The sequence below is a fragment of the Lampris incognitus genome, chromosome 16 (genome assembly GCF_029633865.1).
Source record: "Lampris incognitus isolate fLamInc1 chromosome 16, fLamInc1.hap2, whole genome shotgun sequence".
Taxonomy (NCBI): domain Eukaryota; kingdom Metazoa; phylum Chordata; class Actinopteri; order Lampriformes; family Lampridae; genus Lampris; species Lampris incognitus.
The window spans coordinates 39,667,472-39,693,291 of NC_079226.1; the positions used below are offsets into that span (position 1 = coordinate 39,667,472).

General features: G+C 52.3%; 1 protein-coding gene across 2 annotated transcripts; it reads left to right on the top strand.

Annotated features, from left to right (window-relative positions):
• The first annotated feature begins 3,066 nt into the window (after positions 1-3,066).
• frmd6 (FERM domain containing 6) lies at positions 3,067-25,310 on the top strand. 2 transcript variants are annotated; one of them, XM_056296215.1, is made up of 10 exons: positions 3,067-3,597; positions 5,019-5,205; positions 7,813-7,968; positions 9,558-9,623; positions 11,634-11,702; positions 19,660-19,834; positions 20,597-20,905; positions 21,338-21,475; positions 22,720-22,811; positions 23,643-25,310. In XM_056296215.1, exons 1-10 carry the CDS (start codon positions 3,545-3,547, stop codon positions 23,934-23,936), a joined length of 1,539 nt encoding a protein of 512 aa, XP_056152190.1. In that variant the 5' UTR covers positions 3,067-3,544; the 3' UTR covers positions 23,937-25,310. The 2 variants fall into 2 exon arrangements, with proteins under 2 accessions (XP_056152190.1, XP_056152191.1); XM_056296216.1 differs by lacking the exons at positions 3,067-3,597; positions 5,019-5,205; positions 7,813-7,968; positions 9,558-9,623; positions 11,634-11,702 and adding an exon at positions 11,807-11,979.
• The last annotated feature ends 510 nt before the right edge of the window (positions 25,311-25,820 follow it).

The window sequence follows — 25,820 nt, forward strand, 5'->3', positions numbered from 1 at the left end:
CTGTTTGGGCTGCACAATTGAAATGCTGATGCAGAATGAATCTCACAGGTGAAGTAAGGGTGAGTGTGGCAGTTCTTTCCTTTTTGTGAAAAGCCAAGTGTGTTTGAATATGCTAGATAAGATAAGCTACGATACTTTATTGCCATTGTGTGCACACAACGAAATCTTGTTTGGTGACTCTCAGACCAGCAGCACTAGACAAGGTAAATGATTAAAAAAAAACAAGATAAAAACAAGGACAAACAACATTTAGTCAAAATAAGTGAGGTAGCGAAAATGATAAGATAATAAAAGATAGCAGCGGCTTTTAAAGCTCAAAATGGTGCATGGGGTTATTGCACATAGTTGTCCATATTGCAGCGGCTTTAGTAGCAGTTAGTCTTCAGCAGCTACAGGCAGGTGTGTGTGGGGGTGGGGGGTGGGGGGGTGGCGATGGAGGCTACAGCTCTGGGGAAGAAGCTGTTCCTCAGCCTGTTAGTCCAGGTTTTGATGGTGTGGTATCTTTTCCCCGATGGCAAGGGAACAAACAGACAGAGACCTGGGCGTGTTGTGTCTTTGCTGATGTTGCTGGCTTTCGTCTGCAGGCGGCCAGCATACACAGCATCCAGGTCCGGGAGCACAGCTCCCACAATCCTCTGGGCTGTCTGTCTTTACCACCCGGGTCGAGTCCTTCCTGTTCTCTGCTGTGCAGCTGACGTACCACGCTGGGACACACTGACAGAGGAGGCTTTCTATCGCCGGCTCGAATCCCCGCATTACTTCCGGCTTGGTCGGGCATCCCTACAGACACAATTGGCCGTGTGTGTGGGTGGGAAGCCGGATGTGGGTATGTGTCGCTGCACTAGCGCCTCCTCTGGTCCATCAGGGCGCCTGCTCGAGGGGAGTGGGAACTTGGGGGAATAGCGTGATCCTCCCACGCGCTACGTCCCCCTGGCGAAACCCCTTAGGAGGAGGCATGTGGTCGTCTGCAGCCCTCCCCGGATCGGCAGAGATCCGCCGCCACCCACCACCACCCACCAGGGGCTTAGCTGGCCTGTAGGAATCCACTTTGAACGCGGCCTCTCTGCCCTGTTTGTCACGGTTGTCTCCAAAGAGTCCGGGCCACCTCTGTGTGACCGGCCCCGATTGTGCTGTGGGGCCAGAAAGCGGTTTTCACGGGGCGGCGGAGTTCGGAGCGAGGGTCATATGTATGGAATGCGTCACCCTGTCTGTCCCCCGGCCGGGCAGACGGCTGGGTGACTGTTGGCAGCAACTGCCAGAACCACGAGGGCCCGCGTGTTGTTTCAGGCAGCTGGCCTCCAGATGAGCCAGTGTCAGCCCAGCGGGTCAGTTGACCAGGAGCCAATGGGTCTGATTGCTGGACATTCCTGAACTGCTTGTGTGAGCAGCGTGAAATCCCCTAGGCAAACAGCGAGGACCCCCACCCCCGGCGCTGCGACCAGCGCAGCCCCCCGGGCCTCCGCTCCCACACCACTTCCAAATGACTCCTTGTGTTTGTTTTAACCTCCCCGACGTAGCCGAGAGGAGGGGTTTGCCACAGAGGGGGCCGCACGTGGCTGCCGTACGGTTCGCACAATCACAGGGGCGTGTTTGAAAGCTGATGTAGGTTTGTTATTCTTCTGGTAGTCAACCTACCGGGCGCCGGAAGAAGGGCAAAAACGGGGTAGATGCCGCTCATCTGGTATTCCTGTTAAAACGCATACTACCCGTCCTTTCTGTGCTGGCTGAGTGTACTCGAGTGCATTCTGTACTCCAGCGAATAATTTACACACCGCCTCATAAGACCTTGTGACCGCCTTTCGCTAGTATTTCTCCAGTTTAGTGTTGCTCCGGTGCAGTAAATAAATCTGCCAGCGTCCGGGTGGCGTGGCGGTCTATCCCGTTGCCTACCAACACGGGGATCGGAGGCCTGGTCGGGCGTCCCTACAGACGCAATTGGCCCCTCCGATGCGCTACGTCCCCCCGGTGAAACTCCTCACTGTCAGGTGAAAAGAAGCAGCTGGCGGCTCCACGTGTATGGGAGGAGGCATGCGGTAGTCTGCAGCCCTCCCCCGGGTCGGCAGAGGGGGTGGAGCAGCGACCGGGACGGCTCGGAAGAGCGGGGTGATTGGCCGGATACAATTGGGGAGAAAAAGGGGGGGGGGTCAAAAAATAACAACAGATTAATCTGCAATCTAATGGGGCGATAGAGTGCAAAATGTGTGTGTATTTAGATTTCGCACACAGGCGTAAATACACATTAATTCCCGTTTTCCCACTCAACTGAGGACCTCTCTGAAGCCAAGAAAAGCATCTAAACAGGCCCCGGAGGCCATCACAGTGAAAAGGAAGTGAAGACCAGCCTAAATGTCCTCACTTTACAAAGTGGCCCTCACTCCCAAGGGTTAATAACCCTTGCTGGTCCTCACAAAGATAGCTGTACACGCACACACAAACACACACACACACACACACACACACACACACACACACACACAGTGAGATAACAGGGTTGGTGAGTGTATCTGCTAAACCTGTCTCTCCCCCTTCAGACAATGAGCACATCTATATGGAGCTTGGCCAGAAGTTATCCAAGTATTGTCCCAAAGAATGGAAGAGAGAGGCCAGCAAGGTAATAAATACCCTGCACCGTGTACTTCCTGATATATATATATATATACACACAATGTACAGTTTTTACTTTGTTTTGTTCTGACTTACTGTTATATAAAGTGCATTGCCCTTAATTTTAATGTGCAAAATGTGCTGCATGAATTAAATTGACTGATTAATTGATTGATTGATTGATTGGTTGGTTGGTTGGATGGTTAATTGGTTGATTGATTTGGAAGTAAGTTTAAAAGTGCATTAAGGGCGTCCAGGTGGCGTAGTGGTCTATTCCGTTAGCTGCCAACATGGGGGTCGTCGGATCGAATCCCCGTGTTACCACCTCCGGCTTGGTCGGGCGTCCCTACAGACACAATTGGCCGTGTCTGCGGGTGGGAAGCCGGATGTGGGCATGTGTCCTGTTCGCTGCATTAGCGCCTCCTCTGGTCGTTCGGGGGGGAGGGGGAACTGGGGGGGAACAGCGCGGTCCTCCCACGCGCTACGTCCCCCTGGTGAAACTCCTCACCGTCAGGTGAAAAAGAAGTGGCTGGTGACTCCACATGTATGGGAGGAGGCATGTGGTAGTCTGCAGCCCTCCCCGGATCGGCCGAGGGGGCGGAGCAGCGACCGGGACGGCTCAGAGGTGTGTGCAGGGTGATTGGCCGGGTACAATTGGGGAGAAAAGGGGGGAGGGGGTGCAATTAATTGTTCAGTGAGTATTTCTAACCGTCGTCGTTCTTGCACGGCTCACCACAGAGGCCAGCAAAGACCACGAATCGAACCTTACCCTTGACTCCCTTAACTCCTACAGTATACACATCAAACCAGTCCATTTCCATACTTGAGTCAGCATGTTTACCAAGACACAGGACGTGGTGTAACGACCCCTTGTTTTGTCTGTGGTGGAAAACCTGTTCCTTGTGTCCATCCCCAGGGTATTGACCAGTTTGGGCCTCCGATGATCGTTCACTTCAGGGCTCAGTATTACGTGGAGAACGGCAGGTTAATAAGGTAAGTGAGACCAGGGGGTTTCAAAGTGCAAGACCGTGAGCCCCCTTCAGAGAACAGCAAGGCAGCGGGCCGCCCTCCTTTTAATAAAGGGAATAATACAGTAATTATGATAACAACAATAATCCACTCTGTTTGAAAATAAAGGGTTGCAGAGGAGGCGTCCAGGTAGCGTAGCGGTCCGTTGCCTACCAACACGGGGGTCGGCGGTTCGAATCCCCGTGTTACCTCCGGTTTAGTCGGGCGTCCCTACAAGCACAATTGGCCGTGTCTGCGGGTGGGAAGCTGGATGTGGGTACGTGTCCTGGTCGCTGCACTAGCGCCTCCTCTGCCTGATCGTGGGGGAGGGGGAACTGGGGGGAATAGTGTGATCCTCCCACCCGCTATTCCCCCTGGCGAAACTCCTCACTTGTCAGGTGAAAAGAAGCGGCTGGCGGCTCCACATGTATGGGAGGAGGCATGTGGTAGTCTGCAGCCCTCCCCGGGTCGGTAGAGAGGGTGGAGCAGCGACCGGGATGGCTCGGAAGAGTGGGGTAATTGGCCAGATTCGACTGGGAAGGAAAAGGGGGGGGGGATTAGTATATAGGTCAATGCCTATTTGTGCATGTTACTGAAGTAAAAAAACAAGAAGAAAAGAATTGAACACACGTCGGTCACCTTTTAACAAAACAGAACGGAGAACGTGAAAATGTACACCACCCGTTGGTGTGCGGTGCTGCTCCCCGACACCATGCTAAGGCCTTAGCGTGACCTGTCAAGTAAAGTTTACAAGGAGCTCTGGGAAACAGTTCACTCCTCTTACCCCCACCACGGATAGCCTACATAGCCTCACCTTAATGGGAGCAGTGAGTCTGCGTCTTGGCTGCCCTCAGACGGAGGAGGCGGCGCCGCACCGACGACGGGAACGAGGCTGCAGGTCGCTCACCCCCTGCAGCCTCCACCGATACTTGCTTTCAATCAGAAATCCCCAACTCTAAATATATAACGTCAGACTTTCTGCTGGGTTCAGACATTTTCTTGTATTTCCCCCGATACTCTGTGGCGCCCCCCCAGGGGGGGCGGGCCTCACACTTTGAAAACGACTACCTTAGACTAAACGCACCAAAGGAGATCTGAAAATTCAAATGTCTAAGATATGCCATTGATTGCTAGCTTGAAAGTCTGGTTTATTTATCATTGGGCAGAGTAATGGTAGTTTTTTGAGGAATGTGCTATAGGCGGTTGTGTCGCCGGCTCAGCCAGTGAAGTGCCATGTTAGCTGAGGCGTAAGCACAGCATTTTGGGGTTTGGATCTGTCCAAACAGAGTCCATTAAAAGGTCTTTAACTTGCGAGTTTGACAATGACGCACATTTATTCTCTCACCTCGCAGTTAATGCTTAACGGTATTAAGCCTGCTTTGTTCTGTGTCCCCCCCCCCATCCAGTGACCGCTCAGCCAGATACTACTACTACTGGCACCTGAGGAAACAGGTGCTGCTCTCCCAGTGCATCCAGAGGGAGGAGGCCTACTTCCTCCTGGCCGCCTTTGCCCTCCAGGCTGACCTGGGCAACTTCAAACGAAACAAGCACTTTGGGAAGTACTTTGAACCCGAAGCTTACTTCCCCCCGTGGGTGAGTGTGTCTAACATGCCCCTTAAGTTCTGGGCCCCCTATCCTAACTACTCTCCTAATCTCTGATCCCAGCCATACCCCCATACTCTGTTGTTTTTACTAAAAGTTGTACCTTTCCCCACGGTGTTATCTGGGTGCTACGCCTTTAGCCGCGTGCTCCTTTTGTTAGCTGTTTGGTGTCTGCTGGCCAAAGAAACCTGCTAACATCCGCCTTTTGTGGTCAATGTAAAAAGGGTATCAATCAGCATTCACTCCCGGGTCAACTGACTCTGCAGTAGTCACGGGTATTTACCGGCTCCCCCTCCGATCGGCCTCGATGTAAACGCGACACCCGGGTGGACACGCCAATTTGGGCGATGGCGTGGAGCCCTTGTCCGCGCGTCATAAACTGAGTGAAAACATTTGTGGGGGTTGTTTGCGGGCACAGCGTCTTCGTTCAAGCGGCGCTCGAACATCGTTCAGTCTGCGTTGGGTTGGTAAGAGAGACTGAAGTACAGGATATAAAAGAGTAGCGTTAACCACCGCCTCCCTGGCTTCCACGCCGCTTTCTACCGTTTACTTCCGTTTTTCCGGCGCGTTCGTGACATCACGAACGTCACGACGTCAACGATGACGCTACAGAAGAAGAAGAAGAAGAAAGGCAAACCCGTCTGCTGGCAGTCAGACCCGGGTCTGCCGGCACTGTGAAAGGGGTCATAATCGCCTCTTTTTAGCGGGTTTACCCGCGTTTAAAAAACCCGCTTATACACGCCAATTTTGGTGTAAAAAGGGTTTAAGTGGGTCTTCTCTGCATAAGAGCACTAGTTAAACACTGAAAATACCGACTCCAGGGGGCGTCCGGGTAGCGTAGCGGTCTATTCCGTTAACTACCAACACGGGGTCTCCGGTTCGAATCCCCGTGTTACTTCCGGCTTGGTCGGGTGTTCCTTACAGACACAATTGGCCGTGTCTGCGGGTGGGAAGCCGGATGTGGGTATGTGTCCTGGTCGCTGCACTAGCGCCTCCTCTGGTCAGTTGGGGCACCTGTTCAGAGGGAAGCTTGAACAGGGGGGAGTAGCGTGATCCTCACAGGTGCTACATCCCCCCTGGTGAAACTCCTCACTGTCAGGTGAAAAGAAGCAGCTGGCGACTCCACATGTATGGGAGGAGGCATGTGGTAGTCTGCAGCCCTCCCCGGATCGGCAGAGGGGGTGGAGCAGAGACCGGGACGGCTTGGAAGGGTGGGGTAAGTGGCTGGGTACAATTGGGGAGAAAGAAAGAAGAAAATCCCCAGTGTCCATAGAGAAAGGCTGTTATTCTAAAGTGGCTCCACAGATTTCTACAGCTGAAGAGATACGCCGTTGGGTCATTTTGGGGAAAATCCTATTGGCCGTTTTCAATATTTGATGTTCTGGTTGGGTCGCCCCAAGTGTCCCGGATAGGTCTAAATTGTGAAAAAGATCATCAGTCTCCTGAGTATATGAATTATATTGATACTGAACTGTTTCTGGATCAGTGATGGTTCACTGGCCCTCTTTCCAATTAAATGTGTAAATTCCCAATTTTGAAAGCGATTTAAGAAAAATTCAAACGCGCATCGGTTGTTTGTTAGTTGCTTCTAAGCGACCGAACAACCTCCCTATGTGGAGAATTATTCAGTTACACGCGTTAAGGACAAAAGACGCACAAAGACGACTTGCCGCCGGGGAAATTTTGACGAGCCTCAGGTGTTTTACCTCTCCCAGCCGGCAGGGCGGTGGTCATGCCTGCAGCCCGCGGGCTGTATGTGGGTCTGCATCCGCCGTCAGTTAATCATGCTGGCCAAACACTTTGCGACAGCTCCACATCGCAGCATGCGGGATGAGAAAAAACTGGGGCATCAAGTTTATTTTTGTCCCTGGAAGTGGCACACTCGTGGTTCTTTTCACTTTTTTAAATGCCTCAGCTGCGATGGCTCTTCCAGTAACCCCCCCCCTCCCCCTCCCCCGCCTTCGCTGCTCTGGTCTGTGACCGTCCCGCCCCTCTGATTGGCCCCGACTTCCTGCGATTAGCCTCCTTATCGCCGCTTTAAAGCAGTGGGGCGCGGAAGCCGCTCGGCACCACGTGGCGAACGCAGCAAATCTTCCCCCAAGATTTGCGTCGTTAGAGAGCTCACTGACAGGGGCTTAGGGAAGCCACACGCAAAGCCTCGGAAATGTGGTTCCAGGTCCCGCCCACTGGTTTTCACATCCAGTACGAATCCAAGTCTCTCAAGGGGGAATCTTACGAGATATACATTTTTTTGCCCCCCCCGCCCAGGGGCGTTCCCGTCACCTCACTGGCCGGCTGCCCCGTCAGTCTGCCACTGAGCGGCGTGGGCCGTCGTACAGTCCGTGAACTTCAGGTCTCCTAGTGCCACTGCCAGTTAAAGGCCGACCATGTTGGCTCAGGCCTAAGTGTATCAAGCTGGGATCAAATCCAGGTCCCGGTCCTGTCCAGTGCTCCTCTGTACCAGGCGGGAAAGGCAACATGCCAAGGAGAATGTGTTTGGGAAACGCAAGGGGTTCTTATGCACAGCCGGTTTACTTTGAATGAGACAGAGTTGTTTTAACAAGACTAGTAAACTGATCCTCCCCCCCCCCCCCCCAGGTGATAGCCAAGCGTGGCCGTGACTACATCCTGAGGCACATCCCCAACATGCACAAAGACCAGTTTGCTCTCACGGCATCCGAGGCACATCTGAAGTACATCAAGGAGTGTGCGCAGCTTGATGATGTCACTGTCCACTACTACCGACTCTATAAGGTAAGAGGTGTGGGCGTCCGGGTAGCGTGATGGGCTATTCCGTTGCCTACCAACACGGGGATCGCTGGTTCGAACCCCTGCGTTACCTCCGGCTTGGTCGGGCGTCTCTACAGACACAATTGTCTGCGGGTGGGAAGCTGAATGTGGGTGTTTGTCCTGGTCGCTGCACTAGCGCCTCCTCTGGTCAGTTGGGGCACCTGTTCAGGGGGAAGCTTGAACAGGGGGGAGTAGCGTGATCCTCACAGGTGCTACATCCCCCCTGGTGAAACTCCTCACTGTCAGGTGGAAAGAAGCGGCTGGCGACTCCACATGTATGGGAGGAGGCATGTGGTAGTCTGCAGCCCTCCCCGGATCGGCAGAGGGGGTGGAGCAGAGACCGGGACGGCTCGGAAGAGTGGGGTGATTGGCCGGGTACAATTGGGGAGAAAGAAATGGGGAAAATTTAAAAATAAGAAAAGGTAAGAGATGTGTTGCCTGCACCAGCATTGATGTGACCAGTATGTCGCCTTTATTCCAAAACAAAGCCCGGCTCTGGATCAAGATGAATCCCTTCTGGTAGGTAATTTAGCAAATCATTTGTGTTTCAAAGTGTCACGTGCCAAAGGTGCCCGGCCCACATGGGCTAACCAGACACTACAATCCATAACAAAGAAGAGCAATGACACAGTGAGAGGAGAAGAACTAATATAACACACCTCCATACATGTCCCGCGATCTCACACCAAATAAGTTATGTGATATGTTCGTTAGACTGAATTCTGTCTGGCCTTCAGCAAATGACCTTGTGGTGAGATAAGTTCAGCCTGTGCCGTGGACACATTAGCAGTCCAAACAGTACACAAGTTAACCTCTTCCTTTTCCACTTTCATTTGCGAGTAATAGAAAAGGTGGCGCAGTAGTTAGCGCGGTCGCCTCACAGCAAAAAGGTCCTGGGTTCGAGCCCCGGGGTAGTCTAACCGTGTGAGGGTCGTCCCGGGTCGTCCTCTGTGTGGGGTTTGCATGTTCTCCCCGTGTCTGTGTCTGTCTAGAGACCTTTTCAGGTCACTCTTAAAGATATTCGCGATTATCCCCATGATGCAATTCACCGAGATCAACTTTTCGTGAGTGTTTTTATCGCGATCTGCAGATAAAATCCTATATCGTCGCATCCCTTGTGTGGATGTAGTTTTATTCTTCTGGGTTGTTATTGTCCAGGCAGTTTAAATCATGACAGATTGTTAATTTAATGGTAGTCCAGTTTTATAGCAGGGTGCAACAAAATACCCCCCCCCCCGTTTTTCTTCCCGATAGGGCATGTCCAATTCCTTGTTCTCCTAAGGTTTCGTCAGTGCAGCAGCCCCTGTGAAGGTTGGGGGGGGAGAGAATTTCCTGAGACTAGAAAATTACTGAAACTGCGTTAAAATCAAGGAGAATTCTCTTATCAAAACGAGTTTCCTCTGTTGTTTTTAGAAATAATGAGATTTTTAGACCGAATTTGGGATTTGGTGGCGTGCCGAGATTGACATTTTTGCAGCATTGTGTAAAATAATTCTGCTGTCCTTTACAGTTTACATCTATAGCAAATGTCTTTTTCTTTGTCGTTCTAACAGGACAAAAAGGAAGTCGAGGCATCGCTGACGTTGGGACTGACTTTACGTGGGATACAAATATTCCAGGTACTACCTCATCAGTGGCGGCTGGTGCTAAAATGTTTGGAGGGGGGCGCAGTTTACCTTGGTGCAGCACACCTGACGGCTGCTCTAATGTCCACACAGTCACAGAGTTATTCAGAAGGACAATGTAGCCTATAGATTTTATAAGGGTTCATAGATGGCGGATGATTGACTGTCGAGACGAGGCGTGGTAGTGGGTGTGAACATGATTGACAGCCGCGAGAATTGTCCAATCACATTCGATCAAAAACCATTAAAACAATACCAATTCGCTGCCAATAGAAGTGGGAGTGTCTGGGGCAGCACAGAACTGCGCCCCCTGGAAAATCTGAAGACACAAATCAGACAGCAGCCTCAGGTCACCTGCTCACCACAAGTTTGAGGGCTTACATGAGGTATGGTTTGGGCGGCGCCCCTCACCCAGGAAGTATATGTATTCAGACAGGAAGTATATGTATTCAGACAGGAAGTATATGTATTCAGACAGGAAGTATATGTATTCAGACAGGAAGTATATGTATTCAGACAGAAACCAACCAAACACCATTTGAACCGATATTTAATGCTGCTGACAGGCGCTCGCAGACTGACAACACTTTTATTTCATCATTATTTACATTATACAACTAAATTATATTTTACATGTTTAAAAGTAGATTTTCATCTCTTGATATTAGAAGGGGGCAGCGCCCCGGCGCCCTGTACTGGCCAGCCACCACTGTACCTTATACTTTGAGTTACGATCAGGAAGGGAATTTCGGGGGTTGAGGTATCATTCGCATCAAAAATCAGATTCTTCCCATTTCATCCATTTCATACACTCTCCACACTTACCGTCCCGGGTCGTCCTCTGTGTGGAGTTTGCATGTTCTCCCCGTGTCCGCGTGGGTTTCCTCCGGGTGCTCCGATTTCCTCCCACAGTCCAAAGCCATGTAGGTCAGGTGAATCGGCCATACTAAATTGCCCCTAGGTGTGAATGTGTGTGTGTCGGCCCTGTGACGGCCTGGCGGCCTGTCCAGGGTGTCTCCCCGCCTGCCGCCCAGTGACTGCTGGGATAGGCTCCAGCATCCCCATGACCCTGAGAGCAGGATAAGTGGCTCGGATAATGGATGGATGGATGGTTGTCTTGTCATCAAGGAGACAAAGCCATGTGTGTACTGGAACTCAACCAGCCCCCCAGTATCTCCACAGTTTCACACCAGCGTGGGTGAACTGTGGAGCACTCCCACATCATGTGCCCGTATGTGCCCAGCTTGCTCCGACACTTCCAGCATCCACTGTCATCAGCAGTTCCCATTTTGTGAAGTCTAGTTGGTGCGCCGTAATATGTGTACTGTTTTCATATGGAATGAATTTCCCTCTAGCTTCTCTGGTGTTGTTCCCCATCTGATATAGTTGATATAATATCTGACCACTTCAATATCAGCTGCAAGATCCTTCTGCCCCGGCATGGTGGCGCAGTCGCCTCACAGCGAGAAGGTCCTGGGTTCGAACCCCGGGGTTGCCCAGCCTTGGGGGTCATCCCGGGTCGTCCTCTGTGTGGAGTTTGCATGTTCTCCCCGTGTCGGCGGTGGGGTTTCTCCGGGTGCTCCGGTTTCCCCCACCATCAAAAAGATAGATGTTAGGGTTTATACTCCTGTTTGTGCCCCTGAGCAAGGCATGGCGAGATGAACTGGAGTTGGTCCCCGGGCGCTGCATGGCGGCTGCCCACTGCTCCTAGTTACACAGCTAGGAGGGGTTAAATGCAGTGTGATTTCCCGACGGGGATCAATAAAGTATCTCAAACCTCTCAAATATTACTTGGAGATTAGTACAGGCGCCACCTGTGGAGTGTTTGAACCCTTTGTGAAACACTCACCCTCTATGAACTCCCTGAGGTAACAACGTTTTATAGCACTTTCCTCAAATGTTGTGTTGTGTGTCGGTACGACTGAACGACCCATCAGGTCAAACTGTGAGTGCTGTGAAGACTTGCGAGTCTGATGTTGATTCTGTGTGCGACCTGTGTTTCAGAACGTGGGCTCCGTCAGGCAACTGCTGTACGATTTCCCCTGGACCAACGTCGGGAAACTGGTGTTTGTGGTAAGCAGAACATTTCCCAGCCCCTCCTGTGAGTCACACAGATCCTTCACACATAGCGAGCGGCCTGTGGCGGGCGGCGTTTTGTTGTCGAGCGCCGTGTGGCGATGAAAGCCGAGCTCCTCCCGCGGTCCGGGCGGCGTCTGTGAAAACTGCAGCTCTTGCACAGGTTTCTGGAAGGCTTTCCTGTAGAGGCGGCTCTTCTCCAACCTGTTGTTTATCCTCGCCCCGAGACAGCCTTCTGGAACCAATCAGGGATTCAGAAGAAGACTGCTTTCATGTGTGTGCGCACACCCACCCACACACACACACACACACACACACACACACACACACACAGTGTTGACCCGGGCCGTCATTTTGACGGTTTTCGATTTTCAAAGTTTAATAACTTTGCGGGAATAAAAAAAGGTACAGACCTGTTGGGCATCCGGGTAGCGTAGCGGTCGCGGTTGCCTACCAACACAGCAACCATTACTTCGCCAGTTCGAATCCCCGTTACCTCTGGCATCGTTGGGCGTCCCTACAGACACAATTGGCCGTGCCTTCGGGTGGGAAGCTGGATGTGGGTATGTGTCTTGGTCGCTACACTAGCGCCTCCTCTGGTCAGCCTGTTCGGGGGGGAGGGGGAACTGGGGGGAATAGCGTGATCCTCCCACGCGCTACGTCCCCCCGGTGAAACTCCTCACTGTCAGGTGAAAAGAAGTGGCTGGTGACTTCACATGTATGGGAGGAGGCATGTGGTAGTCTGCAGCCCTCCCCAGATCGGCAGAGGGGGTGGAGCAGTGGTTAGCACGGTGGCACAGTGGTTAGCGCGGTTGCCTCACAGCAAGAAGGTCCCGGGTTCGAGTGCCAGGCTAGTCCAACCTTGGGGGTCATCCCGGGTCGTTCCTCCGGGGGCTCCAGTTTCCTCCCACAGTTCAAAGACATGTAGGTCAGGTGAATTGGCCGTGTTCGTTGCTCTGTCCTGGAAACACACTAGCGCCCTCCAGTGCAGAGGAATAGTCTAAACTTGCTGTTTGATTATGTCCAACATGTCTGGTTACAGACGCCGTTACAGACGCACCATGGCTACCACCGAGGCGTTGCAGCATTTACAGGCATTGGACAGCGGCCATTTTAAATGGACTGGTGACATGTCCAGGGTGTTTCCCCGCCTTTCGCCTAATGACTGCTAGGATAGGCTCCGGCATCCCGCGACCCTGATTAGGATAAGCGGCTTGGAAAATGGATGGATGAAAAATAGTATTGAAGTTGTTGAAATGTTGATTTTGATGTCAGTTAGTTTCATAACAGACATACTAACATCTGTAGTCTTGACAGAATATGGAGTTTAAAAACTGGCGGTCGTGTTGACCGCTCCTGGTGGTTTTAGGTAAGAGTGAAATCCTGGTCATTCTGGTGTTAAGGTTGGTGAGCCGGGTGCAGCACCGCTTGACTTGCCTCCATCGACTGCAAACCCACTCTGTAGGGGAGGCCGTTACCACTTATCGGTGCTGGAAAAAGAGAACTTGCCCCTCTTTTGATGATTTCCGTTTTGTCCACCTGAATGTAAGACCTACGTTGTTGTTTAAAGGTAAACCAGGTGGTGTATGAAAGCTCTGCTTAGAAGGGGTTTTCGCCCGACATTATTCTGTTGGTACAAGTGACCGCAGTCTGTGCCCCTCAGCTGTGACACACTTCCTGTTGTGCTCATCATTCTCTCCCCCTGGCTCTTCTCACTTTACACCACCCACTTTGCATCCACGGACAGCTCTGTGAAAATAATAATATACACAGATGACACAACCTTTGTAGGCCTCATCTCCAGCAACGATGAAACCCTTCTGCTCAATACAGCCAAAACCCAAGAACCCACTATTGACTTCCGAATCCCAAAACACCCATACAAATGAACGGAGACCCCATCACCCCCACCAACTCCTTTAAAGTCCTTGGAACATAACCTGAAGAGGAAAATTAAAGCTGCGGTGGTAACTTTGGAGAAGAGAACCAAGAGAGAGAGATTTCGAGAGATTTTGGAACACAAACACCAGCACCCCCTCCCCTCCTGCTCCTTCTCCAGCCCCTCCCTTCCTCAGGTAGCCCTTCCCCCAAACAAAACTCAGGCTCATTCATGTGAGTTCATTTTTACCGGCGGTGGTAACGGAGAAATAACAACCTAACGCTACAGAAAACAGAAAGGAGCTTGAATGTGCAGTTGTTGGCAGCAGAGGAACTGGAAATTTACTAGGAGTCGATTCCAGCGCTGCCCCGGCTTCGTTGTCCGCCATCGTTATGGATTTCTCGTGAACGCTCAGGGAAGTCAGACAGCAACATGATTGACAAGAAGTAGGGCCAGCCCCTCAGCCTATCAGGGCGGAGAGGCCAGGGAGAGGCCCTGATTGGTCAAAGCTTACGGGAGCGGTGGCATTTTCAGATTCCTGAACACAGAGGCAGGGGATAACGCTGAGATCCCGATTTATTCTCAGACCACTTATATTACTGATAGCTGAAGGGGTGTTACGGCATTTTTACCAAATCAAACACAAAAAAAGTTGCCAACTGAAGCTTTAACACTGAACACAAAAGCTCAACAACGACTTTGCTTTCTTAGGCAGCTTAAAAAATACCGGCTCAAACATCAACTGCTCGTTCTGTTTCACTCAGCCAGTATCGAGTCCATCACAACATCTTCCATTGTAGTATTGCAGTATTATGGTATTGCAGTATTATGGTATTACAGTATTATAGTATTACAGCATTACAGTAGGGTACGGCGACACGGACAGTCAAACACAGAACAAAACTGCGGCGGATTGTCAACAAGGCAGCCAAAATCCCAGGCAACCCACTCCCCTCAGCTGAATCTCTACATACTAACCGGACTGTAAAGCGAGCAAAGAAGATCACCTCTGACCCCTCGCATCCTGCTCGTCACCTCTCCCAGCTCCTCCCCCCAGGGAGAAGCTACAGGTCACTGTCCACTAAGACTAAAAGCCTCACAAAGTTTTTTCCCCCTACCCATCAGGACTCTGAATAATATGCGGAGTGTCTGTTGTTGTCCGTGTGTGTGTTGTGCTGCAGAGTTTGGTGTGTAACCAAAAACCAGTTCCACCGGCCTCGGTCGTGTGGCTAATGAAACAATCTGGTCTAAATCTGTCCTCTCGTGTCGCTGCACTTTAGACGGGCTGTTGTTGCGCGTTGTAGGAGTGAAACGGCAGTGGCGCGGTCATGCGGTTCCTGCGGGGATGCGAGGGGCCTCTCGAGGCTCTGCTCCACCCTTCTCCCCAATAACAGGCTGCCGGCTCTGCTCCACCCTGAGGCACAGCGCACACCACCGCTGCTGCAGCCAACGGGCGAGAGGGGAAGGCCGAGGGGATGTGTGTGTGTATGTGAATAAACACCAGATGTTGCGATGGTTTGGGAGGAGGGAGGGGAGGTGCTGACTTCGTTCTGTTGGTGGGAATGAGGGCGAGTGTTTCTGGGTGTCCGGCGGCGGTGTCGGATCCAGGAGGGAAAGACGCACAAAGAGAGGTTAGCTTTTTTTTTCTCTCCTCAAGCGTTGGCAGATCACAAGGGCCCACTTTGGACCAGGCCAAGCCTTCCCAATGTGTGTGGGCCCTGTCAGGGAGGTCTCAGAGATGAGCCAGAAAACGAGGATGTGACTCCCAGCTGTCCTATTCGTAGGGGTCGGATGGCCTGACCATGTGGCTGCTGAAATAAGAAACTCATATGAGGAGTGACTGTAAACCTTTTAATAAACTGTCACGTAACACCGCTCTACTCCCGCGCGTGTTCGGGCTGTAGTCTGCAGCGGGGGACTCCACCAGCAGGGAGGCCGGTTAGTCGGTGTTGGTGTGGGGGTTCAGGTCTTCTTGACCTGGTTCCCGCCGGATTGTCCTTCCATAGCGTAACATCATAATGAGCTGTCTATGGTGTCCTGGGTACGACGTTACACTGCAACCGTCGGGTCGTCGGCGACTAAACCGGCACCCCTGCCTCAACCCTCGGGTTGCTGTGAGGAGGGGGTGTGGACCCCCTGCAGGACTAAAAACAAACCCTGTCAAAGGGCGGAGGAGTTCCTCTGGGAACCGACGGCCATCCATACCTGGACAGGAGATAGGGACCACCAGGTACTCCCCCTACTGGAACCCAATGATGACTCAACCTGTTGAGACATCTGCTGTGCTCCTATGACCTCCATAGGTTACAGAACTGATGATGATGATGATGATGAAGATGTTTCTACCTTCCTGCATGCAGGGAAGGATTGCAGACCATCACATGGTGTAATGTACAGCACGCCGTTACACACCTACCCGATGCAGCCATCAGGTTCTACTGGTGACAAATGAGCAGTTGTACCAGAGCGGTTTGAGATGTAGTGCCTTGCTCAAGGGAACCTTGCTAATAGTTGCATTGTGAGGATTTATCTCATTCGCTTCTCCCAAACCAAGTTGTTCACAGTGGTTGAATGGACGTCCTACCAGTCACATAGGGGTCCTCACCTGACAGTGAGGAGTTTCACCAGGGGGACGTAGCACGTGGGAGGATCACGCTATCTCCCCCCCCCCCCGAACAGGCACCCGGACAGACCAGAGGAGGCGCTAGTGCAGTGACCAGGACACATACCCACATCCAGCTTCCCGCCCGCAGACACGGCCAGTTGTGTCTGTAGGGACGCCTGACCAAGCCGGAGGTAACACAGGGATTCGAACCGGCGATCCCTGTGTTGGTATGCAGCAGAATAGACCGCCACGCCAGCCGGGACGCGATATTATGAACCCTACATAGGCCTCGCCAAAATCCCGTTTCTGGCTTTGTCACGTGTGCGCCACCGTAGCAACGCGAAAATATGTTGTTATGGGGTTAGCGCTCATCAAGGAAACGCTGTACACCCACAATTTAACCTGTCTAAGTTATCCACAATCAACATTAATATAATACCAATAACGTATCCAAGGAGCAGAGGCGTGTGACAACTAACGTTACTTACCTCCGTTCTGTTGTTGACAGCCAGCAGTCCAAAATTACAAAAGCAGCCAGCTGTTCAAAATTCCGAAAAATACAAAATTACAAAATTGAAGGTAGCTAACGTTAGCTTTGCTTCGCACCGAGTTGATAGTTGATTGTTTCCTTAGCAACGCAGCGGAAATCCGGCGTCCGTTCGCGAGATTTGGGACAGGGTACGGGATTTTGGCGAGGGCTATGTAGGGTTCATAATATCGCAGCCGGGACACACTTGTCTCTTATGTTTGAGTCACTTCAGAGAGAACTGTCAGTGGGAGTTTTAATGACCTCATTTCCCTTCGGTGTAATGCAAAACACTAAAACCTCTTTTACCTGCCTCTACCACCCCCACCCCCGTGCTAGTAAACCTGCCTCCACCCCCCCCCCATGCCAGTAAAAAAACATATATCCAAAGTTTCTTTAGAAACACGCCAATGGATAAATCAAGAGCTCGGGCCCACGGTCAACTGTAAACCCACCCTTTTTACTTCTGAAACTCCAAAGCCCCTGCAGAAATGTTTATGGGGCTGTATTGAAAACACCCCCGCTGACACCAGAACCAACTGTTATTGGGTCAAGCCTCTGCCAAAAGCGTTGGGGGGGGGGAGCACCAGCCCACCATTTTATTGCGGGTTTTTCCATTTGTTCACTCAACATGTCTTCTCTTGAGCAACTTGTCAGTGGTGTGTTTGGTTTCTTCCCTCTGTGAAGAAATGAGGAACAGACCTGACGACTGCTTATCGTTTCCCTGTACTCGCAAGAGCCTTGGCAGGGCCGTGTGTTTGGATGTGAGGCAGGGCCCGGGGCCTGGAGCAGGAAAGACCCTCACTCCTTCACGTCCTCACCGTCACCTGGTCCATTCCTGCAGCGTGTGTGTGTGTGTGCAGGCTGTTCTCATTCCCTGGTCGTAGGAAAACGTACGAAGAGTAACGCACAAAAATTCGTATGCAACCACGTAGCTATCCCTAACCCTAACCCCCCCCCCCGGGGGGAAGGGAATCAGCCCCCCTGCCCCCCCTCCCGCAGACGCTCCACCGCCGCCCCGCGCAGGCGCACTGAATCGCTCCACGAAAAATTCAGCGTAACTTTTCGTACGATGTCTGTTGTGTGTGTGTGTGTGTGTGTGCGCCGTGAGGTTTGAGAGGATGGGACGTGACGTCAAGCCGTCTTGACGCATGCTCAGTAATCCGGGCGCAGAAATCCCAGAAAGCGGAATCAGTTCGTCCGCACGCAACGTTTATTGACGGAAAGGTTTCATCGCTCGTCTAACTCCCCTCTTCCACTACGTGGTACCGGCTCGGCTCGGCTCGGCTCAGTGTAGCTGGTCGTCATAGCGACGCCGGGCTTTCAAATTTCAAAATGTCATTTTAAGATAACTCCGCTTCGACCGCTTCGGCATTTAAAAATGGTCGCCGCTGGATCCAACGGGGTGTAGGCACGGAAGTAGACGTGATTGGCTGTTGCGTCGGCCAATGGACAGCGCGGAACCTCGAAGCGGGCTGACCGCCAGACCGAGCAATAGTCGGGGCTAATTTAGTTAACGTTAGTTAGCTAGCGGTAGCGATAGCGGTAGGGTTAGGACTACAGTACGATCTGGCAGTGTCGAGCTCAGCTGTAAGCTAGCTAGCTAGCTAGCTAAATGTTTCAGTGCGCGTCGTCCGCTTCAAGTCCGCGCGCTTCGAGGTTCTGCGCTGTCTATTGGCCGACGCAACAGCCAGTCACGGCTACTTCCGTGCCTACACCCCGTGGGATCCAGCGTCGACCTTGATATCTCAGCGCACATTGATGACGCAGTGACGCAAAATGGCGCAGTGACGCGTTTCTGTGGTGACCAATCGGAGGTCTGCATTGATTCTGGTGCCTGCTCCGGTTTTATTTTTGCAACCTCGGCAAAGGCGGTACCAGAAAAGTGGTAACAGTTACCAAAATGCCGGCACTTTCCGATAATGGAAAACGAAAAGGCGGAGTCGAGTTGAGCCGGTGCCATGTAGTGGGAAAGGGGCATTAAGCGGCCTCTTCAGTCTCAACTGCCCGCAGGTGTCCCTCCCTTTTAAACAATACAGTGGTATAACAACTGAAACCAACAACCAGTTTCATATGCAGATTACCGTGACCATTAGCTGGAGTTACAATGGCCCTGTCCACTATTCACAGAGGGTTGAGGGATAGCGGCAGTCTATAAGGGCCCACACACACACACACACACATTCACACCTAGAGACAGTTTAGTACAGCCCATTCACCTGACCTACATGTCTTTGGCCTGTGGGAGGAAATCGGAGCACCCGGAGGAAACCCAAACAGAGGACGACCCCTAAGGTTGGACTACCCTGGGGCTCGAACCCAGGACCTTCTTGCTGTGAGTTGCAGGGTTTTTTTTTTTATAAGCCCCAAATGAAGACGTGGCAGGTATGCCGACCTTAGAGGCCGCAGTCTTCCCAGGAAAGGGAACATTTTTACCGTCCTCACATACGGGTGGTCCACATGCTGTGGTGTTTTCCCCCACGGTGAAGCTTCCCATCATCATGAATATAGGTGCCAAGTCCAATTCGTAGCATAAATCAACAGGCAAATTCAACCGTTACTGAAAAGTTGCTGCATAGGCCAAATTCTTACCCTTCCTGCTCTTTTGGAAACATTTCTTCCCACTTTCATCTGTGTCACGCGACTCAGCGCTGTCCATCAGACCCTCCCACGCGTGTTACGAGGACTATCGGACATTCACACACGTTCGGTTTTTGTCGGGCTTCACATAGGCTGACGTTAAAGTTATATTTGAGGCTACACCCAAAACCGTTCAGGGCTTACGCCCTGGCAAAATGACCTGGCGACGCCGATGGGTGTGTTCATGGGCAGCGTCGTGGCAGAATAGATACCCAGGCTAGGTTAAGGGACTTGGGTTTGGGTCGACTCCGGCTGTATCGTTCAGCTTTGTGTTTTGTTTTTTGTGCTTTTTTTTTCCCTTTAGGGCAAGAAGTTTGAGATCCTTCCTGATGGTTTACCCTCGGCTCGTAAGCTCATCTACTACACAGGCTGCCCCCTGCGCTCCCGCCACCTGCTGCAGCTGCTCAGCAACAGCCACCGCCTCTACATGAACCTGCAGCCTGTCCTCAAACAGGTCCGCCGGCTGGAGGAGAACGAAGGTATTGCTCCAGGATTTGTTCTTTGTCTTTTTCCCTCAGTTAAACCTTCCCCCTCCCCCTTTTTCTCCCCAATTGTATGTGGCCAATTACCTCACTTTTCCGAGCCATTCTGGTCGCTGCTCCACCCCCTCTGCTGATCCGGGGAGGGCTGCAGACTACCACATGTCTCCTCCCATACACGTGGAGTCACCAGCCGCTTCTTTTCACCTGACAGTGAGGAGTTTCACCAGGGGGACATAGCGTGTGGGAGGATCACGCTATTCCCCCCAGTTCCCCCTCCCCCAAACAGGCGCCCAGACCGAGCAGAGGAGGCGCTAGTGCAGCAACCAGGACACATACCCACATCCGGCTTCCCACCCACAGACACGGCCAACTGTGTCTGTAGGGACGCCCGACCAAGCCGGAGGTAACACGGGGATTCGAACTGGCGATCCCCATGTTGGTAGGCAACAGAATAGACCGCCACGCCCCCTGGATGCCCATTCCATTAAACTTTTAATGCAATGAGTGAATTGCTATCATCAGTAGTCCAGTGCTTGGCACGCATGTGGCTGGATCCCGTGAGATCTAAAATTTTCTCTGGACTTTCCTTGTTTAAAAAAAAATCCTAAGCAATATAGAAATAGTTTTTAAGGCATTGCTGACGTGTTACAAAGATAGAACCTATTCTGTAACCCGTAGATCAGGACAGACTGCTGGCTCTGAGGGGGGTTTATTTCCGTTCTGGGTTGAATGAATGCATCTTGTTCTGATGACATGCAGAGAAGAAGCAGTACCGAGAGTCGTACATAAGCGATGCCCTGGATCTTGACATGGAGCAGCTGGACAAGCGGTCGCGGGCCAGCGGGAGCAGCGCGGGGAGCGCCTCCCACCACAAGCGCCTGTCCCGCCACTCCACAGCCAGCCATGGCAGCTCCCACACGTCGGGCATCGAGACGGACAGCTTCAGGGCCCCCGGCCAGGCCCCACACCGTCCGCTGCGCACATGCAGTTCCTCCACCACCAGCCACGGGAGCTCCCACACCTCTGGCATCGAGAGCAGCGGCAAGGAGCGCATTCTGGACGATGACGGTGAGATTCGGATAGGGGATGAGGAAGAGCCAAAGTTGTTTTGAAACAAAAACTGAGACGGAAACTAGCCATGAAAAAGCATTGTGCTAAACTTGACTTGAAAAAAATAAAACTGAATTTAACTATATCGTCTATTTGTAACTAATCATTTGTAACTATTAAGCTAAATAAATTTAAAAACTAAGGAAAAATACAAATATAACACTGGTAAAAGTAGATAAATGGGATTTGTTCAAAAAGGTGCAACATTTTATTGCTCTGCGTGGGAAAAATATCGGTAATTTTTACAGTCGGAGTTCAACAATCAGTGGTGTTTGTTGTATGAGTAATTATTGACCAGAACTGGTTTCCCTTGCAAAGTTTTCAATTTCCAGAAATTTAGCTTGACGTGTTGTTTTCAGACCATTTAAACAAAACTGTTCTTCATTATAGAGATTGAGATGCTGGTAGACGACCCAAAGGACTACGAGGAGCTTCATGAGATGGCCCTGGAGCTCAACCAGGACCTGTGCATCCACATCACCGAGGACATGTTAACCATGTCTCCTGACCAGACCAACGGATACTCAGGTAGGGCGTCTGTACTTTAGACGCTGCCCTTCTGACATCTGCGTTCACGTGTCACGCCGCCAGAATCGCAGTCGGAATGAGAATCGGCTTTGAAAGCCGAGGACGCCTACACATATTGTTCACATGAAACTGACACAACATTGGAAGGTTGCACAACAAAGTAAGACGAGAACAATTTAGCGTGCCTCCAACAGGCTGTCTGATGTGTCAGTGTGAGATGACAATGGATTTTTGTAATTTCTGCATTGACGAGGAGGAGCGTTTCCCCAACATGCTGTAGACGATGTAGTCGTGTTACATCCTGCGCAACGGCACTTGGTTTATTTGCTTAAAACCAGCTACTGGAAACACGCCACGTCAATCATTTCATTTTACTTCAAATTTGCTAAACATATGGGGCGTCTGGGTAGCGTGGCGGTCTATTCCGTTGCCTACCAACACGGGGATCGCAGGTTCGAATCCCCGTGTTGGTCAGGCGTCCCCACAGACACATTTGGCCGTGTCTGCGGGTGGGAAGCCGGATGTGAGTATGTGTCCTGGTTGCTGCACTAGCGCCTCCTCTGGTCAGTCGGGGCACCTGTTCGGGGGGGGTAGCGTGATCCTCCCATGTGCTACGTCCCCCTGGTGAAACTCCTCACTGTCAGGTGAAAAGAAGCGGCTGGTGACTCCACATGTATGGGAGGAGGCATGTGGTAGTCTGCAGCCCTCCCCGGATCAGCAGAGGGGGTGGAGCAGTGACTGGAACAGCTCGGAACATAGGGAAATTGGCCAAGTACAATTGGGGACCCCCCCCCCGAACAGGCACCCCTGACAGACCAGAGGAGGCGCTAGTGCAGCGACCAGGACACATATCCACATCTGGCTTCCCACCCGCAGACATGGCCAATTGTGCCTGTAGGGACTCCCGACCAAGCCGGAGGTAACACGGGGATTCGAATCGGAGATCCCCGTGTTGGTAGGCAACAGAACAGACCGCTACACCACCCAGACGCCCATATCCCTGTATTTCTACCAACGCATAGAGGGCAGGGTTCTTTGCTATGAGTTCACAATTCAGCAACAGCCTTCTTTTTCATGTACACAGCCACAGCAGTCCCAATGTTGTCCTGTGAATGTTGACCCGAGAGCAGGTCATCAAAGGTTGTTTAGCTCGCTAAAAGTTCTGTTCTGCAAAGCCGAACCGAGAACGGCTTGTTAGAGAGTTGTTACCGAGCTAAAGGTTATCATCCCTCTGTATTTCTCAGGACTCATCGTGAAAGATGTGAGCTCCTCGACCTCCAGCTCCTCTGAGACGGTGGTGAAGATGAGAGGCCAGAGCATCGAGTCCCTTCCTCAGGTGGGTCACTGTGAGAGCTCATCAGTATCAAGTGGCTGTCGGTGTTGTTGGGATACACCTCAACACCAGGACAGATATCAGGTTCATCACATGCACTGTTACTCTTGTGTAATCGGTGCTATTCACATGCGGACGGGCTGCAAATACTCATCTCAGTCCCACATCCCCAAATGTATATAAAAAGTACATCTAAGAACAACCATTATTTTCCACAGCCTGGGGGCAGCAAACACAAGGTCAGCCCTTAACTGAGACCGAAATGGGATGATAAGTCTGATAAAGCTGTTCATATGAATTGTGTAGGTGGCGCGGTGGTTACCGCGGTCGCCTCACAGCAAGACAGTCCTGGGTTCGAGCCCCTGGGTAGTCCAGCCTTGGGGGTGGTCCCGGGTCGTCCTCTGTGTGGAGTTTGCGCGTTCTCCCCGTGTCTGCGTGGGTTTCCTCCGGGGGCTCCGGTTTCCTCCCATAATCCAAACACGTGTAGGTCAGGTGAATCGGCCGTACTAGATTGTCCTTAGGTGTGTGTGTGTGTGTGTGATGGCCTGGCGGCCTGTCCAGGGTGTCTCCCCGCCTGCCGCCCAGTCACTGCTGGGATAGGCTCCAGCATCCCCACGACCCGGAGAGCAGGATAAGCGGTTTGGATGATGGATGGATGGATGTCGTGTGCATGTAAATGTAAGGTTACTAGGAAAAAGAGACGTGACACAGAAACCATGTACACAGCAAGACCCTACCCAAAGAAAAGCGTGTTAGAGTTGTTTCAAGCTACACACACACACACACACACATCTTTGTATCTCTTTAAAGACTTGATCGCTTTTTCGCCCGCAGACATCCGTGTGCAGGAAACCTCAGTCATCGACCGACCGGCACAGCCAATCGCTGGACGACATCCGCCTCTACCAGAAGGGCTGCCTGGAGTGGGCAGAGCTCTGCCAGGACACCGCCCACAGCTACACGTTCGGCTGCGCCCAGGAGCTGAGCGACGGCTGCGGATACCAGGGCCTGGCGGAGCAGTGCGCCGGCATGCGCGGGGAGCAGCATCCTTCCTACCCCATCAAGAGAACCAACAAGTACTTCTCCCTGGACCTGACTAGCGACGAGGTGCCGGAGTTCGTAGTGTGACCGGACAGAGGACGGGGGCACCGACGAGGGTTGTCCTCTGGGCACGACCTCCCTGCTCCTCCCTCCCTCCTGGACAGACGTGGAAATGCCTCAGTTCACGCGGGGAGGGGGAGGATGCGGGGGAGGAGCATTGAAAAGGAGCGAGGAACGTTGTTTTCCGGACTCGCCAATACCGAACAGCATTTATGAATAAACCGGGCGCCAGTCGTGGTAACCTAGCCTACCCTTCGCTTACCCCTTGAGACCTGACGTCCAACTTTCAAAGCACTGCACACTGCAGCCCAGGAGAGCCGCCGAACACGGACTGCCGGGTGTAGGAGAACCCGTGTCTCCGATAGCTGATCTATCTGTGCTGCGGTGCTGGGACTCTGGTGGGGATGGAGTAATAGAGGAAGTGTAAGGGAACGTCTCATCTTTGGAGAAGGAACAAAAAAAAAAAATCTTCATCGTTGTTGCTAAAGGGCCAGCTCTTCTCCAAAACGGCCCGAATATCAACATTGTGTGTGTGTGTGCGCCTATTTTATTGATACTAGCGAACACTCAAGACAAGCTGTGCACACAGAGACACACACCGTGCGTGGCAGCACTTTGTTTTGGATGGTGTCAATCTTAAACCAGGGAGGAGGGAACGGGAGCTACCAACCAAAGACGAGCTTCGAGCGAATGCGGGGACGCCGGAGGAGACCGTTTTCGATCCTCCGTGTGACCGGCCGCTGAAACGACTTCACCTTCTGAGCCTGTAGGGGATTCGGAGGCCGACGCGGGAGCGAGACTTTGCTCGCCGCCAGGGGATTTCTGACCTTTGAACCCCTCGGAGAGAGCTCAGCGACGCGCCTGTCGTCGGTCTTCCTTCCGAGCAGCGTGTCGCTTCACCTTACCGAACCAGGGAGTGCAGCGGGCCAGCGCCAACGTAGTCCCTCAGACTGGACCCTGCTAACGTGCACTCGGTGAGAACACACCACCCCACGTGCCTTTATCACACACTATGCAGCCCCCCCACCCCCCCGCAGCCGCCACACCCTCGCCTCGACAATCACGGAGTTAACTCCGCCCCTCACCGAGTCACGGGGGTCCGCTTGAAACCCTTTCAAATCAAACCGTTTCCTCTTCAGGCAGTTTGGCCGAGTTCGTGTCGCCTCATGATCAAAACATGGCACACAGGCGTTTGAGCAGAGGGAAACCTGTTTTATTTCTTTCCAGGGCTTTTCCCCCTCGTAATGACGTCATTATTCATCGTCATTATTCGTCATCTTTCTGCATCGAAAGATCCTGGCGTGATAACGAACCCTGTTCCGTGTGCTGTGTTGATGCGCCTCCGCATGACGGGCACGAGGCGGCGCTCAGCAGCGTCCAGCAGCAGTGTTGAGTAGCAGCGTTCAGCAGTGTCCAGCAGCAGCGTTCAGCAGCAGCGTTCAGCAGCAGTGTTGAGTAGCAGCGTTCAGCAGTGTCCAGCAGCAGTGTCCAGCAGCAGCGTTCAGCAGCAGCGTTCTGCAACGTTCAGCAGCGTTCAGCAGCAGCGTTCTGCAACGTTCAGCAGTGTCCAGCAGCAGCGTTCAGCAGCGTTCAGCAGTGTCCAGCAGCAGCGTTCAGCAGTGTCCAGCAGCAGTGTTCAGCAGCGTTCTGCAACGTTCAGCAGTGTCCAGCAGCAGCGTTCAGCAGCAACGGTCAGCAGCGTTCAGCAGCGTTCAGCAGCGTTCAGCAGTGTTCAGCAGCAGCGTTCTGCAACGTTCAGCAGTGTCCAGCAGCAACGTTCAGCAGCAGTGTTCAGCAGCGTTCTGCAACGTTCAGCAGTGTCCAGCAGCAGCGTTCAGCAGCAACGTTCAGCAGCGTTCAGCAGCGTTCAGCAGCGTTCAGCAGCAGCGTTCTGCAACGTTCAGCAGTGTC